This window comes from Phoca vitulina, unplaced genomic scaffold (genome assembly GCF_004348235.1).
Source record: "Phoca vitulina isolate PV1807 unplaced genomic scaffold, GSC_HSeal_1.0 scaffold19, whole genome shotgun sequence".
NCBI classification, from domain to species: domain Eukaryota; kingdom Metazoa; phylum Chordata; class Mammalia; order Carnivora; family Phocidae; genus Phoca; species Phoca vitulina.
This window is the reverse complement of record NW_022589722.1, coordinates 11,091,051-11,108,294: the sequence shown is the minus strand read 5'-3', so window position 1 is coordinate 11,108,294 and position 17,244 is coordinate 11,091,051. Positions and strand designations below refer to the sequence as shown.

The window sequence follows — 17,244 nt, the reverse complement described above, 5'->3', positions numbered from 1 at the left end:
TATCTGGTATAAGAGAGAAATGCTTACTGACTCAAGGTTCTCAGTAAAGTTCAAAATAAAATAAAATAAAAAAAATTTTAAAAAAGAAGAAAGTAAAACAAGTAACAGTAAACTTTAACAAGGACTGAAAAAGTCCTTCCCTAGTCATAACATTACCACTTTCTTCCATACAATCTTTAGATATTGCTAGGTGTCTTGAATACACCTGTAGCACTCTTGTACCATTTTTTTTTTATAGCTAACCAAGCACACCTATAACTGTTAAGAAAGCCAGAAGGCACAATGGACCCAGATACTTAGAAGATTATGTACCCTTTAGCTCTAGATCAGTGGTTCTCAACTGGGGGCAATTTTGCTACTTTTTCTAATATGGGGAGTGCTACTAGCCTCTGGTGGATAGAGACCAGGGATGCTGCTGAATATTCTACAATGCCCAGGATAGCCCCCCACAAATGAGAATTATCCAGCCCAAAATGTCAACAGTTTAGAAACCCTGCTCTTGATAATGAATTAATTTTAAAGCAAATTAATCACAATGCTTTTAAAATATACATAATTAGTTGTATTTCTGAAAAAGAATACTATGCCTATATGCTAAAATAAAGATGTGCAAATCATTAACATGCTATCCTCAACATTCAACATCCAGATGTACTCTAAAGAATATCCGCATCTCATGTATTTTTTTCTGCATGGGAAGAAAGAGAAAATTCTATCCTTCTAGATATCAAGTACACAACTTTAGATCTTCCAAACATTAACCAGAGGTCTATGCAAATCACAAATGTCTGCTAATGAGATAATAGTTATTTGTCACTAAATTAAGAAATGATCGTGTCACACTTACTTCTTACTTGAAGTGTCATAGAGAATGATTCTTTTATCCAAGCCTATAGTCACAAATAGCAATTCATTGACAGGAGAAAAACAGATGCCTGAAGCTGGAGCTTTATGTGTACTGTCAAAGTTATGGTATGGACTCTGACTATTCACATCCCAGAGAGTTACTATTCCGTTATCCGAAACACTGCCCAGTAGTGATTTCTTAAACAAGGAGTACTTCAAGTGCCGAACAGACTATAAAAATAAGAATAAATTTTATGCAATTGTAACCATTCATAAGAACATTTTATATAAACTATATAAATAATGGCAACAGTCAACCACACTATTCACAGGGGATTTAGGACTTCTCTTGTTCATAGAGTAAGAGGTTCAACTATGACAACCATAAAAATCACTTAGTGGGCTATAAGATGATCCTAATACATACCAGTATTCTAGTAATTAAATATTTGTCATGATTTTATTATCTTGGAATAGAGCTACCTCAACCTCCCCTTTTGTAGAAGAAAAATACAATATGTTGAGATTAACTACATTAACTCATCAGGGTTAGGAATATCTACCATAATAAAAGGCCCAGTAGCTAATCACAGCCAAATCACGATTTATAAGTATCAGAGAACACTGGCAGAGAATAAGCAATATTTCAAATTTATTTTCTCTACATATTTTATTTTATTTATTTTTTTATTTTTTTAAAGATTATTTATTTATTTATTTAACAGAGATAGAGAGAGAGCACAAGTAGGCAGAGCGGCAGACAGAGGGAAAGGGAGAAGCAGGCTCTCTGCCCAGCAGGGAGCCCGATATGGGTTCGATCCCAGGACCCTGGGATCATGACCTGAGCTGAAGGCAGCCGCTTAACCGACTGAGCCACTCAGGCGCCCTCTACATATTTTAGATATTTGGATATATTTGTTTGAATCTGGGCATTTGATGCACTGGCAATTTAGCACTTGAAGCATAATAAAAAAATTAACTAAACCACAAAGAACTGACAACACTCTAGACTGGGGATGGACTATATCCTTCTTTCAAAAGCATCAGCCTGAGGGCAATACTGGCCTTTCTCTAAACACTCATCCCTGGGGGCAGTGGAGGCATTCTCTCTTTCTAGCTTCTGCTGGATCAGAATAAACAAAGATCCAGTTTGAGTAAAGTAAAGTAGATGAATTTTATCTACTTTTACTAAAATGTTGCTTTCAAACTTGTGTTGATATTATCATTTACTGAGCTGAGGATTAAGTATCTTACATTTAAGCTAATTTTTCCCTGCACAGAAACAGCAATATAAGTATAGAAGTTAATAGTAGAATCTGCAAGAGTGGGAAACTGGTTTTCAATGAGTTAAGTTAGAGTTCCAAATAAAGCAATGACTCAGGCTCTAGTAGGCTGACAGTAGCTATACATATAGGTCCCAGATAAATCTGGCACAAAACAAAAGTCAAATCTGAAGGTTTTTTGTTTGTTCTATCTAGTTTAATCTATTATACTCCAAAAGCTTCTATATACCACTAGAAACCACACAGAAACCACTAGCTTCTATATATTAAAAACTCATATACTACCTACTTCTAAGATGTTTCAAAATAATATATATCAGCCCTCAACAACAAAAATATTTATGATTAATACAAAACAAATTCTGTCTAAGGAAACAAAAGGAGTATTTGTTACCAGACACCCCAACATAAGATAATTACTATGGTCATGCATTAAATATGGCTCCTCATTTTCAGACGGTTAGAGTACAAAGAGAAAACATCGGCTTGTGTTTTCCATTTTTGTTGAGGAAAAGTATATCCATTCCAACAGAAAAATCTTTCCTCTGGTCTACAGTCAAGGAAAAATAAACTACTTGGACCTTGACTATATAAAAGACATAGAGGGCGCCCGGGTGGCTTAGTCGGTTAAGTGTCCGACTCTTAATTTTGGCTCAGGTCATGATCTCAGGGTCATGAGGTCAAGCCCTGCATCAGCCTCCATGCTGAGTATGGAGCCTGCTTGAGGTTCTCTCTCTCCCTCTGCCCCTCCCTCCATCCCCAAGCTCTCTCTCTAAAAAGGAAAAAAAAAAAAAAAAAGACACAGAGATCCTTAGTGAATTGCGATGTTTATAGTCACATATCAACCTAGCAAAACATTAATTTTTAAAAAAATTCTGTAGCACATTAAGAGTTTATATAGTTATGGTCCTTCATATAATCTAAATTTAGATTAAATACACAAGCAGAACTTAAAAAAAAAAACAAACTATCACCATAAAACATAGACCTCATAGATCCTCGAAGTACATAAAATTCAACCTCTTAGCCACAAGATTCCTACTGGAAGGTGGTCATCCAGAATCTATTTGAATATAGCAAGGAAAAAGTAGCTTACTACTTCATATAATGAAACTTTATAAATAGTTAAAAATGCATCTCTTGATTAAGTCAAAACCTAAATTCCAAATATTGCTTCATACATGTTCTGTGGACCTATTTGGCAACCTTATTTAAGAAAAGAAAAAAGGCTAACGATAACCATCAATCTTCGTTCAAGCAGGGTCTCGGCCAAACTCTGCAGGGTCTTGGGTAAATTACTTAAACTCTCCAAGCCTCAGTGTTCTCATCTACAAGACAGAAAACGCTCTTATTTTCCAGTCAAAGTTCTTCTAAGAATTAAACATAATCTCTGCACAGAGCCGTGTACACAGCCGTAGCCGCCACTATTCTCACAGGCTCATGACTCATTCTTCATTGTATATGTACCCATTTGACCATCTTTTACACATACTTTTTTAAAAGACCCTTAAGTAGCCAAACTGATTTCTTTAAATGGCTCCCCTCTATCTCTCTGATACATTTCTGACCTTTCTACAGCTATTAAATCATCATGTCTTTAGAGTATCATTAAAAGACTATCCAATGACCTGGAGGGCGCCTGGGTGGCTCAGTTGGTTGAGCGACTGCCTTCGGCTCAGGTCATGATCCTGGAGTCCCGGGATCGAGTCCCGCATCGGGCTCCCTGCTCGGCAGAGAGTCTGCTTCTCCCTCTGACCCTCCTCCCTCTCATGCTCTCTGTCTCTCATTCTCTCTCTCTCAAATAAATAAATAAAATCTTTAAAAAAAAAAAAAAAAAAGACTATCCAATGACCTGGATAAATGAAGTATTAATCTACTAAATTATATTTAAAATAAGTACTAATAATACATGTTAGTACCAGCAGCACTTATTAAGCCCCTACACCTGGTTCCAGATTCAAACCATTTCTAAGGGAAAAAAAAAAATATTGCCAAGAACCTTATGAAAAACATCCCTATAAGCAGCAATGCCATTTTTTCTTACATTATTATTATGTAAGAGTGTATGTGCTTGTGGAGAAATATATGTTTCTAAATATAAAAAGTACATCACTCACTATAGATCAAGGGTTGGCAAACTTTTTCTTGAAGGGCCAAGCAGTAAATATTTTATGCTGTTGTACAGCAAAAGCAATATGAATGAGCATGGCTGTGTTCCAATAAAACTTTATTTACAAAAATAATGGTCAGCTACTGGGTCATAGTTTGTTGGTCCCATAGTTTTCAAACATAAATGTTTGAAATAAAAAAACAAAACAGGGGGGCACTCGGGTGGCTTAGTCAGTTAAGTGTCTGCCTTCAGCTTAGGTCATGATCCCAGAGTCCTGAGATCCAGGCCCATGTAGGGCTCCCTGCTCAGTGGGGAGCCTGCTTCTCCCGCTCCTTCCCACTTGTGCTCTCTCTCGCTATCACTGTCACTATCTCTTTCTCTCTCTCAAATATTTTAATAAAATCTTAAACACACACACACACACACAAAAGAGAAAAAAAATCTATAATCCTACCACCCACAAAAAAACTGGTTAACATATAGTTTTGTTGTAAATAAGTCTTAGTTTTATTGTTTAAATATTTTTCTGTGTGAATGTATGTTTGTGTGTATTCAGTAAGTATCAACAGAAAACCTGGGATCATACTTTATTATTATAAAGTCAGCACTGTCACTAATACTTTCTACTACATGATTTCAACAGCTGGATAATACATGAATATATATCAATTTATCTAAATAATCTAATGTTGGACACTTAGGTTATTTCCAATTTCCAAGTATCCTAACTACTATCATTTTTAAAATCTGCTAATTTATGAAAGAATTTGTATTTCACTGTTGTTCATGCTTTAAAGGTTCTTGGTTGAAAAATGCTAAGTGACCATCTGTCTTCCTTCTTTTATGAATTACACATTAATCTACTTTGCTTATTTTCCATTGGGCTATTAAGATTTTTTTAAATCCTAATTTGCAATTGATCTTACTATAATAAGGACATTAAAGCTCTCATAAGTATAAATATTTCCCCATTTTTCTTTCAATTTTGTTAATTTTTTAAAAGAATGCTATTTGTCAGACTTTTAAGTTTTTATGCACTTAAATTTCATATCTGTCTCCCTAACTTAACTTTGTTCTTATACTTAGAAAAGCCTTACCTTCACAGAGATAAGAATATCCATTCATGTTTTATTATAGCTTTATAATCTGTAATATGTATGTACCTAAATACATATATATGTATATATACATATATATACTAGACACTATACTTACATATACAACAGATACTATATACTAGACACTATATTTACATATACAACAGATACTATACATGTGTGTATATAGACATACATATAGACACACACACACATACATGCATAAATATATACAGTATCCCTTCAACTCCATCCCCTCCCTCTTTTTTTTTTTTTTAAGATTTTATTTATTCATTTGAGACACAGAAATACAGAGAGCGAGCGAGCATGAGCAGGGAGAGAGGCAGAGGGAGAGGTAGAAGCAGGCTCCCCACTGAGCCAGGAGTACGATGTGGGGCTCGATCCCAGGACCCTGGGATCATGACCTGGGCCGAAGGCAGATGCTTAACCATCTGAGCCACCCAGGCACCCCCATCCCCTCCCTCTTCTTAAGTCCCAGTGTCTTGTCTCAAGCACTAATCAGCTGTCACTGGTGGTACTGCCCACTTCCATTCTCAGTAGCTTACTATCCATCCTTCACATTGCTGCAGCAGTAACCTCTTCAAAACTAGAAATCTGAACATATTTGTCCTGCTTAAAATCCTTTTAACTCGAAGACTCTGAAAAGTTAGTTGTTACAGCGGGGCAGGGTTTCTGAAATCTCTCTGAATAACCCCGTGTGTGTGTGTGTGTGTGTGTGTGTGTGTGTGTGTGTGTATGTGCAGGCCTGGACTTCCTATCCTTAGAAAGTCCTATTTCTCAAGGTTGGCCCTTGGCTGGTATCTGGGATTTTGGGAGGGTTTCCACTACCCTAACTGATAAGAACGACTCACTGACTGATAAAAGTGGCTCACTGTGCCGAAACTGTTTGTGTATGAGATACGGTTTATGACTGAACCATGGCTGAACAGCTGCTTTCCTTCTAGGAGTTTGGAATTTCAATATATGCTACACGGAGGGTGCCCAGGTAACTAGCCTCCACTAAAATCTCTGGGCAATGAATCTCTAATGAGCTTCCCTGGTAGACAGCGCTTCATACATGTCACAGTTTGATGCTGGGGAAATTAAGTACCTCCTCTCCACTGAGAGAGGATGCTTCGGAGCTTATACCTGGTTTCCTCAGGACTTCACCCCATGCACCTTTTCTCTTTACTGATTCTGCTTTGTACCCTTTCACTGTAATAAATCACAGCCATATGTATGATTATATGTTGAGTTCTGTGAGTACTCTTAGTGAATCATTAAACCTGGTCTTGGGGATCCCTAGCGCAGTGAATTTAAATGACTTTGTGTGCGTGTATGTTTTACAGACAGACAGCAAACCCCAGACAGCAAAAGTAAAATCCCATGAACATTTACAACAAAACTAGATGATCAGGGATCCTCATGAGCCCCAAAATATATGCTAGAAAGTCAAACAATTAGCAGCCACAAGTCCCTCATAATATTAGTATCTGTGCAAAGGAAGCAGAAGGAAATAACAGGGAGTCTGAGACAGAGCTGAGAACAGAAAAAGTCCCAAATAGCCAATAGGTATTCAAAAAAAAAAAAAGCATGGTGACCAATTTGACAAGCTCAGCCAAAACCAGGACGATCTGCTGCACGGGTGGGACTATACAGAGGTCTACAGAAAGGTCTGAAGAGCTAGAGAAGTTTAGCTGCAATGAACTCCCCAAACTGACCAGATGAGATGCTTACCTCCCAGGTCAGGGCACCACACTAAGGAGACACTGTTAGGAGTAGGTGCAAACCTAAATAGGATGGAGTCAAGAGAGCTGAAGGAGAGCAAAAGTTCACATACAAGTGAGTGAGTGGAACAAAGCTAGGCAACCTCAGAAAACAAGTCACCATTAAAACAAAAACAAAACTAACTGAAAACAAGAGGGAGCTTGTAAAGCTAGAAAAGACACCCTGAACCCCATCTCTGTGTAGAAGTTCAGGGAAACTAACTCCACAGATAAATCCCATATGAAGTTATTATGAGAACAAGAAGAAAGGAACTCTCAGAGGAGATGACCAACAAGAAAATAAAATGACACAAGACATTAAAAACAATATAAATCAGAATTAGAAAACTTAGAAATGAGATGTTAGAACTTAGAAAAGAATTAGAAATTTCAGAAGTCTCTGCAAAAATGAAGGCTAATTTAAAAGGTATATAAGAATGAATAAACACAAGAGATAACACCTTAGAGACAGGAAAAAAATAAAGAATTTTTGAAAATTATAAATAAGGAAAAAGTTAAAATGATTTGAAAGTAATAAATCAGTGAAGACAAGATCTAATAAAGAAAAAAAAGAAAACATAAGGAAAATAACAAATACTAAAAGCAATAATTCAAGAAAACTTCCCTGAAAGAAAAGATCTGAAACTACATATTAAAGAAGCACACCGGGGCGCCTGGGTGGCTCAGTCGGTTAAGTGGCTGCCTTCGGCTCGGGTCATGATCCCAGGGTTCTGGGATCGAGCCCCGCATCAGGCTCCCTGCTCAGCGGAGAGCCTGCTTCTCCCTTTCCCTCTGCCTGCCACTCTACCTACTTGTGCTCTCTCTGTCAAATAAATAAATTAAAAAAAAAAAAAAAATCTTAAAGAAGCACACCATGTCCCTATGAATAGCAATACAGAGTGACCAACACCAAGACACAGTCTAACAAAATTACTGGACTTTAAAGAAAAAAAAAATATCCCTTGGACATCTAGGAAAAAAGAAACAAGTGACTTCTAAGGAAAAAAATACTTAAATTATCATCAGACATTTGAGACCAACAATGATGGGAGTAACACATTGAAGTTCCTCAAGGAAAAAAAATGTGAGCCTGCTACTGAGTTACATCAAAAGAGAATTTATGTCAGAGAAAAAGTCAAAAAGCAGAAAACACACACTTATGGAAACAATATATAGTGCTCATTGTGATTATAAAATTTTGGAAAGTACCTAAAATATAGGAATGTTTAAACTGTGGCATTTGAACAATGGAATATTATGGAGCCATTAAAAAATTATGGTCATGGGGGCACCTGGGTGGCTCAGTAGGTTGAGCATCCAATTCTTGATTTCGGCTCAGGTCATGATCTCAGGTCATGGGATCCAGCTGTGTGTGTTGGTCTCCACACTCAGCAGGGAGTCTGCTTGAGATTCTCCTTCTCCCTCTACCCTTCCCCATCGCTCATGTGCACTCTCTCTCCTTAAAATAAATATATAAGTCTTTTTAAAAATTATGGTTATGAAGACTAGTAAAATGAGAATACCTGGGATGCAACACTACCGTGAAAAAGGCAAAAAACAAGACTGGACCAACAGAATGATTATAATTGTATGGAAGGAAGATAGAGCTATACATAGAAACACTGCAAGAAAACATTCTTCCCATTACAGAAAATTTGGAAGAGAGATATAGAAGGGAAAAAAATAGCCTTTAAAAAGTATCTACATTAAAAATATAGATTAGAAGTTTATTTTATGCCAACATGTCAATTATAAAACTGCTCAAGGAACATACTAGATAGGCTAGACAAATATACACAAATACTAAGAAAAAACATGGAGCATACTGCATGGAGCACTGGGTGTTATACGAAAACAATGAATTGTGGATCACCACATCAAAACCCAATGATGTATTGTATGGTGACTAACGTAAGATAATAAAATAGAATTTAAAAAAAAGAGAGAAAGAAAAAACATGGAGGACATATTATCATGCAAACACTGTATATCAATGTTCCTATATAACATCAAGGAGACCATTATTCTAGAAATAAAGCTTTGTAGTCAAACTCTCTGAGTGGTAAAATTCAGGTATAAATATAACCAGACAAACAAGTTAACCCAATTAAAATTAAACTCATTCTTGATAAAATAATTATTATTTTTAAGTGTAACTAATAATTATTTACATTTTTGGACTCTGTACCCAAACATGGTTACTAATACTTACAAAATCTATACCTAAAATGTCAAAAATTACATTGAATAAAATTAACTTATTTAACATATATCAAAATACATTATATTTATTTATTTATTTTTAAATACATTATATTTAAAATCTCACAAATAGCCTGCTGCATTTAAAGATCATTTTTAAGTCTAAGGAATCATTAAATAGATCCACTTTGTAACTGTTTTGAAAAGGGCTGCAGTTTGGGAAAGGCAACACAGGTTAACCTATTTGTGAGCCTACGCTGCTGAACCTGCCAAACAGCAACATGCAGTTGTAATCTAGAAAGTCTGTCAGCCCTGGCAGTTCTGCAGAGGCCGCAAGCTTTCCCCCACACCTGCCCCCTCACTCCTGCAGAAAGACACTGTGATCCACATAAAACTAATAGCTTCAATTCAGCTCAGACACTTCAAAGTTAGGATCTAAGTATATTCAGGCAATCTCATTTCCAGTATGAGATTCAGTATAATGCAGATTCAATGACACTCCAGGTTTTTGTCACTTTTGCTAAGAAATCAATCTGATGATTTTTAAATATTTCAAATTCTTGATTGTTCATAGAAACAAAAATTAAAATTTTTATTTTAGGGTGCCTGGGTGGCTCAGTTATGCATCTGTTCGACTCAGGCCATGATCCCAGGGTCCGGGATCAATCAAGTCGTCCCCCGCCCCCCCATCAGGCTCCCTGCTCAGCTCAGTGGGGAGCCTGCTTCTCCCGCTGCCCCTCCCCCTGCTCCTGTGCACATATGCGTGCGTGCTCTCTCTCTCTCTCTCTCTCTCGCCAAAATAAATTTAAAAATCTTTTAAAAAAATAAAATTTTTATTTTTATCATTAGATGTGTCCTATCTACTATTTTTCTCAATACCCAGACCCTACCTATAGTAACTGATCAACATAAAAACTGGGCTGGCTAACAGTATATTTGAGTTGAATTATGTCAATCTTCTGACAGACTTAAAATTTTTATGAACATTGTTTAAATTTAAGAAATGAATATTTAATATATTTGAAATCTTAAATGAATTTTGAGAAATCTAAATGAATGCTCAAGTAGCAATTCTATGCCTCTAGTCACCAACAGATAAAATACACCATAACAAAATCATTTGTAGGGGAAAAAAACAAAACAAAACAAAACAACAACACTCCAAAGATTTCAATTACAATGCTCATAAAAGGGAAATATAAGTATGCAGAATCATGAAAACTGTGACTTTTTTCACTAAAAAAACTGAAACTGCATAGTTACACAGCGACCAAATGGTATTTCCTAGCCCACGTACTCTGTGTTAAAGGTACAGAGGAAAAGTTAAATAATACAGTACACAAAACATACAAACATTTGTTCCAGGGAAGGGGGAAAAATTAAAATACTCCAGTTCAATTTCTTCACTTTCTTTAATGCTCTCCTTTTTCTAAGTCAAACACACAAAACATGATTACTGAGGTCAAGTTACAACTGGAAAATTAGCAAGGGTTTAGAGGGAACTCATTAAACCTAAAGATACGCAAACCAGTTTGGGAAAGTAAATCACAAAAGTTATTTTAATGATTTAATATGACTATTCATTAAAAGCTCACTGAAGTTCACTGATCTCTTACCAAATGTTAGGAACGATGCTAAACACACTCAGCATCTCATTTAGCCCTCAAAACAAACAAAAAAACAAGACTCTACTGAAAGTATATTCGCATTCTCACTTACAGATAAAGAAAAGGAGGCTTGAGAGTTAAGTAACTTGCCCAGGTTCACACAGCTAGCTCTCCAAATAAATGTGGGACCTGCAATACAGAACTATACCAACGATCCTATGGAGATGCCGACTTGTGCTAGCAGGAGGCAGCAGACACATGAAAATCTCATGTGACCTTACACAAGAGATAAGCCTACAGCATTACTGTTTTCCTCAACTAGAAAATAATTTAAGTTCAGTTTTGCTATGCAAATAATCAATGAAAATCCTTTGAAAACCAACCATACAGTGACCTATCACCTAGAATTTTAAAATATCTTTAAAGTGGCAAGAGAATACTGCCAAGTTTCCAGAAGCTTCAGATTCTCAAATCTTTATACATTCAGCTGCCTCTGAGCTAGAAAGAGATCCCAAAGAAAACAGTGCATCCACTCTTAAAGAACAGATCTTCAAAATAGTTAAAAGTCTTGCCATCTAAAAGTCCTCATTTGTAAAATGAAAAATTAAAAAATGAAAAAAAATTTATAACATACATCTCACAAGTGAGTAGCAAAGATTAAACAAGAAAATGTAACATAAAGCAATAATCACAGTGCTTGAAACACAGGAAATGGTAGTAAGGATCCTATGAAGGTGATAACCTCTGCCTGGAATGCTCTCCAAACCCTCTCACCACCTAGTCACCCCAGTGGCAACAGGATGGTCTTTGCAATGAGTAACGCTGACGTAATTATACACCTGTCTGGAAAGCTGAACCCTATATCTCACACCATACACAGAAATTAATTTGAAATGGATGATAATAGACATAAATGGGAAAGGTAAAAAAATAAAGCTTTATCTAAAGGTAAAACAAAAAAGGTAAAACAATAAAGCTTTAATCCAAAAGAAAACAAAAGGACACTATTTTTAAGACCTTGGGGTGAGCAAGATTTTTTCAAGAGGACACAAAAAAGAGCATCTATAAGTGAAAGTGATATACTAGACTAGGTTTCATTAAATTTAAGAACTTCTGTTCATTTTTTTTTTTTTTAAAGATTCCATTTATTTATTTGACAGAGAGAGAGATAGCGAGAGCAGGAACACAAGCAGGGAGAGTGGGAGAGGGAGAAGCAGGCCTCCAGCAGAGCAGAGAGCCAGATGTGGGGCTCGATCCCAGGAAAGAGGCATTAGAGTTAAAAGGCCAGCTGTAGACTAAAAGAAGATATATGCAGCACGCATACCCAAAAAATTACTCAATCTGGAATATATAATAAACTATAAATCTATCAGAAAAAAACACAAGTAACAAAATAGAAGAAGGAGGAACAGACTTTGGAACAGTCACTTCACAAAAGAAGGCATATGAAAATACACTCAACACATCCGGCATGCAGAAATGCAAATTAAAACCACAATGAGGTACCACTACACAACCATCAAAATTGTTATAACTAATAAGATAAACAATACTTGGTATTAGCAAAAATGTGGAGCAACTGCATCTCACAAACATTGCTGGTAGAAGTGTAAAATGGCACAAGTACTTTAGAAAGCTTTTTGGCATTTTTTAATAAAGTAAAGCATGATGCCTACACTAAGACCTAAGCAAGTCCATTTCTGAGTATTTACTCAAGACAAATGAAAACATAGGTCCACAAAAAGACATTCACAAAGAATATTCACAGAAGCTTTATTGTAATAGCTAAAAACTAGAAACAACACAAATGTCCATCAACAGACTGTGACATATTCATATAATGGAAAACGACACAGCAGTAAAACAGTATGAACTACTATTCCATGCAACAAGGCAAACAGTGAAGACTAGAAGAAACCAGACACATCCAATTCTTTTAAGAAATATGAGGTAGGGGCACCTGGGTGGCTCAGTCGTTAAGCGTCTGCCTTCGGCTCAGGTCATGATCCCAGGGTCCTGGGATCGAGCCCTGCATCTGGCTCCCTGCTCAGCAGAAAGCCTGCTTATCCCTCTCCCACTCCCCCTGCTTGTGTTCCCTCTCTCACTGTGTCTCTCTCTGTCAAATAAATAAAATCTTTAAAAAAAAAAAGAAATATGAGGTAGTGCCTGGGAAGGATTAAGAGGGAGTCCTCCGGTGTGCCAGAAATGTTCTATACCTTCTGGTAGTTATGCAAGTATATACATATATAAAAATTCATCAAGCTATATACTTAAGATATATGCCCCTTATTATTTAAATTATATCTCAATTTTAGAAATTTAAATACTTTGCACATAACAAAGCCAAGAGCAAGAACTAAACCTAATGCTTTCAGAACTATCCCTTCATGTCTGGTTTTAATAAAACAAACAAACAAACAAAAAAACCCTCTCTAACAAGATAAAATAAAAACTGAAATATAAGGGCGCCTGGATGGCTCAGTTGGTTAAGCGACTGCCTTCGGCTCAGGTCATGATCCTGGAGTCCCAGGATCGAGTCCCGCATCGGGCTCCCTGCTCAGCAGGGAGTCTGCTTCTCCCTCTGACCCTCCCCCCTCTCATGTGTTCTCTCTCTCAAATAAATAAATAAAATCTTTAAAAAAAAAAAAACAAAAAAAAACTGAAATATAAGAATTCACATGGTAGGTATCTGACCTAATGTTTATGTTACTAAAAAGTCAGCCAAGAATTTTTAATCTAAATGTGTCATGCTTCTAATATATCAAAAATCTTTAAAAAAAAAAAATAGGAAAGGAAGAAAGAAAATTAATTTCCTTAAAAAGCAAGACATGTGAACATTAGATAAGATTTTTTCACAATAGTTCCAATGTTTATGGGCTTAGGCTTTATGTCTCATTATCAAAATACAAATAACCAAAAAAAGAATGACAAAAAAAAAAATATTACTTCCTGCTTTTATGACTCTATTAATACGTTCTCTGTGGCAAATCACTTATCCACATCCATAAAATGCAGAAAGTGAAATTACCTGTAAACACTTTCTTTTAGTTCAAGGTTTCTAGGATTCGGACATTGAACTAATCAAAAACTCTGATTAGCTCCTCAAATGCCTTCCAAAATAGAAGCTGAATCTTTGGTCTGGCATTCAAAGTTCCACATTAACACTATGCTCATACTTACCTTTCCAATCTTTTTTCACATTGGCCCTATATAAAAACCTATATGCCTTCCTTAGTGTTTTTGATTTCCTACATACAAAATACCCTTCTCCCAAAGTTCTGTATTAGCTGATTAAGATCTTTGTTATCTCTATATCCATTTACATATTTATTAAGGATCTTTTCCATATAAAGTACAAAGCTGGATAATGGTTGAGGACAAAGAAACAAGACATGGTTCCACCTATAAAGTGGGAATGTAAAGAGCTAACCCTAATATAAATTAGAATCAATTAGCAAAGAAGCCAATTTATACTGTAGTAAAAGCAAAATAAAAATCATTTAAGCATTAGACACAGATGAAATCCTCCCTCCTTCACTTTTCCCTATTTTATTCCCAGATAGTTCTCCCACTGCTCTGAATCACCATAAGATTGTTTTATATCAATCATCTATATCATGTTTACGTTTATCTCCTTTATTCCCCCAACATAAAAGGAACTTGAGAAGACTTTTTTCTGTTTTTAATATCCATTAAATTTTCCTCAAACACTAAATATATACTATTCAAATCATGATTTCAAAAACTGCTTTTCAAAAGTGAATAGCTCCCATATTTTATCTAATAATAGTTAAGGCCAAAGTGATTATAGTAAAAAGTAAGGATTGAAAGAGATTGCACCTCACTGGAAATTTCTGCAGAGAATTTCACAGAAAGCTGGCCAAAACTTAGATTTCTTGAGTAACTGAATTTATTCTTTTACAAATTTTACAGATGACTATTTTATAAAGAAAAAAATTACTTGACTAATTTTCCTTCATAAAGTTTCCCTCACTACTCCTGTATTAACCTGAAAGTCCATAAACAAGCTTTGGGACTTTGACTATCATATACTTACACAAAAACCTTGTGCCTAAACACACTCAACCATCTACGTCCACCAAAAAGCATTTTTGAACAGAAGTATCTATCTTGTAGCTGACATAGTTTGAGCTACGATAACTGTGATGTCATAGAAAGATTAATATCCATATTTCAGATTTAACCTACCCAACAACTGTTTATATTTTGCCATATACAGTTATATTCTAGGAGCATGTGACTACTCAATGGCATAACTGAACTCATGTAGGCAACATAATCCAGTATGAATTACCTTGTTATTTGAACATTTTTAAAGAATACCATTAAAAAACAGCTAGCTCTAAGTTTTTTAAGCAAGGTAAATGCAAATTTAAAATACTTAATTTTGAAAACTTAAAATTCACTGTCTTATGTAAGATAATTCAAAATCTACCTTATCAACTCTGATTTGAATAAATGCATACTGTACCTGGTTACTGCCATGGCCAAAGGGAGTACTAGATAAATTAGTGGTTACACTGTGCAAAATAATTTCACCACTGAGAGATCCAGAAGCAATGTAGCAGTCATTCCAATTGTATGTGACACAAGTTACTTCATCTTTATGATCCTGAAAGAAATGAAAGTAAGTACACTACCACATATCCTTCACACCGCACATTTTCATGTTTTTGTAAATTTCATTTTTGGTAAATATTATGTATTTGTGAATTTAATATCTGCTTTAACATTTTCCTCAAATAACCTAAAAAAAAATTACTCAAATGAGTAGGAAACTATTTGATCAACACCAAGTCTTCTCAGGGAACAGAGACTTAGTTTTTATAACTGTAATAATGATCAGGCACTCTGAAACAAGAGACAAAAGGGAAAGGTAACTTTCTAGATGGCAATATGTCTACCTTCCACTGACAAGTAACATTTACTGCAAGTTGACTATTATGAGAGTCCCTGGCCTTGAAAGTATCACTGTTCAATGGAAAAGACAGGACATTTAAATTAACATGAAAATGGCAGAAGGAATGCTAGATGAGTAGTAGAGGCAACGTGTCCTAGGAAAGAGAAAGAGGCATGACTGTGACCTAAGTTGACAGAAGAAGCTGTGGGGAAGACATAAAGCTTGAGTTCGACCTTAGAGAAAAAATAAATGATAAGTAGGGAAAGGGGAAAGAAACCAGACACACAAAATGGAAGAGAGCAAAAACAAAAGCCCCAAAGCCAGAAGAAGCAAGGCATGGCTGAGAGATGACAGCAGCTGTTTCCATTTGCTGGGAACATTATGAATTCTTATTAATCCTTAGAAGAATCCTGGGAGGCAAGGTCACTTTTCTCATTTTATGGATGAGTTCACTACATGAGGCACAGAAAGGTTAAGAAATCTGTGCAAGCTCATGTAACTACTAAGTGGCAGATCCAAGATTCAATTCCAGGTCAAAGCCCCAAGCCTATTTCCCTCTCTATACTAGGTTGTCTCCCAATCCAAAGGGGAATCCACTTTGAGGAAACAAAACTGGTTTTAAACAAACTGGGTTCACAAGCACTGTATTTTCCAACATCAAATTAGAGATATCTAGCAGGAGCACAGAAAAGTGATCAGGGGGGCGCCTGGGTGGCTCAGTCATTAAGCGTCTGCCTTCGGCTCAGGTCAGAATCCCAGGGTCCTGGGATCGAGCCCCACATCGGGCTCTCTGCTCTGCGGGAAGCCTGCTTCTCCCTCTCCCACTCCCCCTGCTTGTGTTCCCTCTCTCGCTGTGTCTCTCTCTGTCAAATAAATAAATAAAATCTTAAAAAAGAAAAAAAAGGAAAGAAAACTGATCAGGGTTAGAAGTATAGTTTTTAACAGTTTGCTGTTGTATCTTAATATAAATAAACTAACTTTTGCATCTAATAATTAGATTAATGTAATATCATAAATAGTAGCTATAATATTCCACTTATAATCCAATGTTTTCAAATGGCCCTTCGAGCATGTCTAAAGGTATCTTTACACTTTATTCCTTACCTAAATCAAAGAAAAAATTGCTATCCCAAGGAAAAAATGTCTGATGAGAAGAAAAAAAGAGAGTGGACATTTAGTTCATTGTTCCCACTTGGAAAATTACGAACATGGGGTCCAATACAATTTCTATGACTTTAAAAAGAAGCAAGTGTCTTCCTTATTTTAACTGTGGAAAATAAGTCATTCAGCAAATATTCAGTAAGCACCTACCAAGTGCCAGAAATTGTGTTTCCAGGGAGAGCACCACAGAGAAGAAACCCAAAGGTGAAAGATTAGATTTCCCACTATCAAAATTAGTCAGTCAAACACTT

The 17,244-nt window shown here is 36.0% G+C and overlaps 1 protein-coding gene across 5 annotated transcripts in view; it reads right to left on the bottom strand.

Annotated features, from left to right (window-relative positions):
* NEDD1 (NEDD1 gamma-tubulin ring complex targeting factor) overlaps positions 1 to 17,244 on the bottom strand; it is a 77,719-nt gene that overhangs the window by 22,129 nt on the left and 38,346 nt on the right. For all 5 annotated transcript variants that reach the window (XM_032416200.1, XM_032416201.1, XM_032416202.1 and 2 more), the window contains exons 5-6: positions 15,404 to 15,544; positions 848 to 1,077 (exon numbers count right to left, since the gene is read on the bottom strand). In XM_032416200.1, the coding sequence (XP_032272091.1) occupies positions 848 to 1,077; positions 15,404 to 15,544 (371 nt within the window). The remainder of the gene's footprint in view (positions 1 to 847; positions 1,078 to 15,403; positions 15,545 to 17,244) is intronic.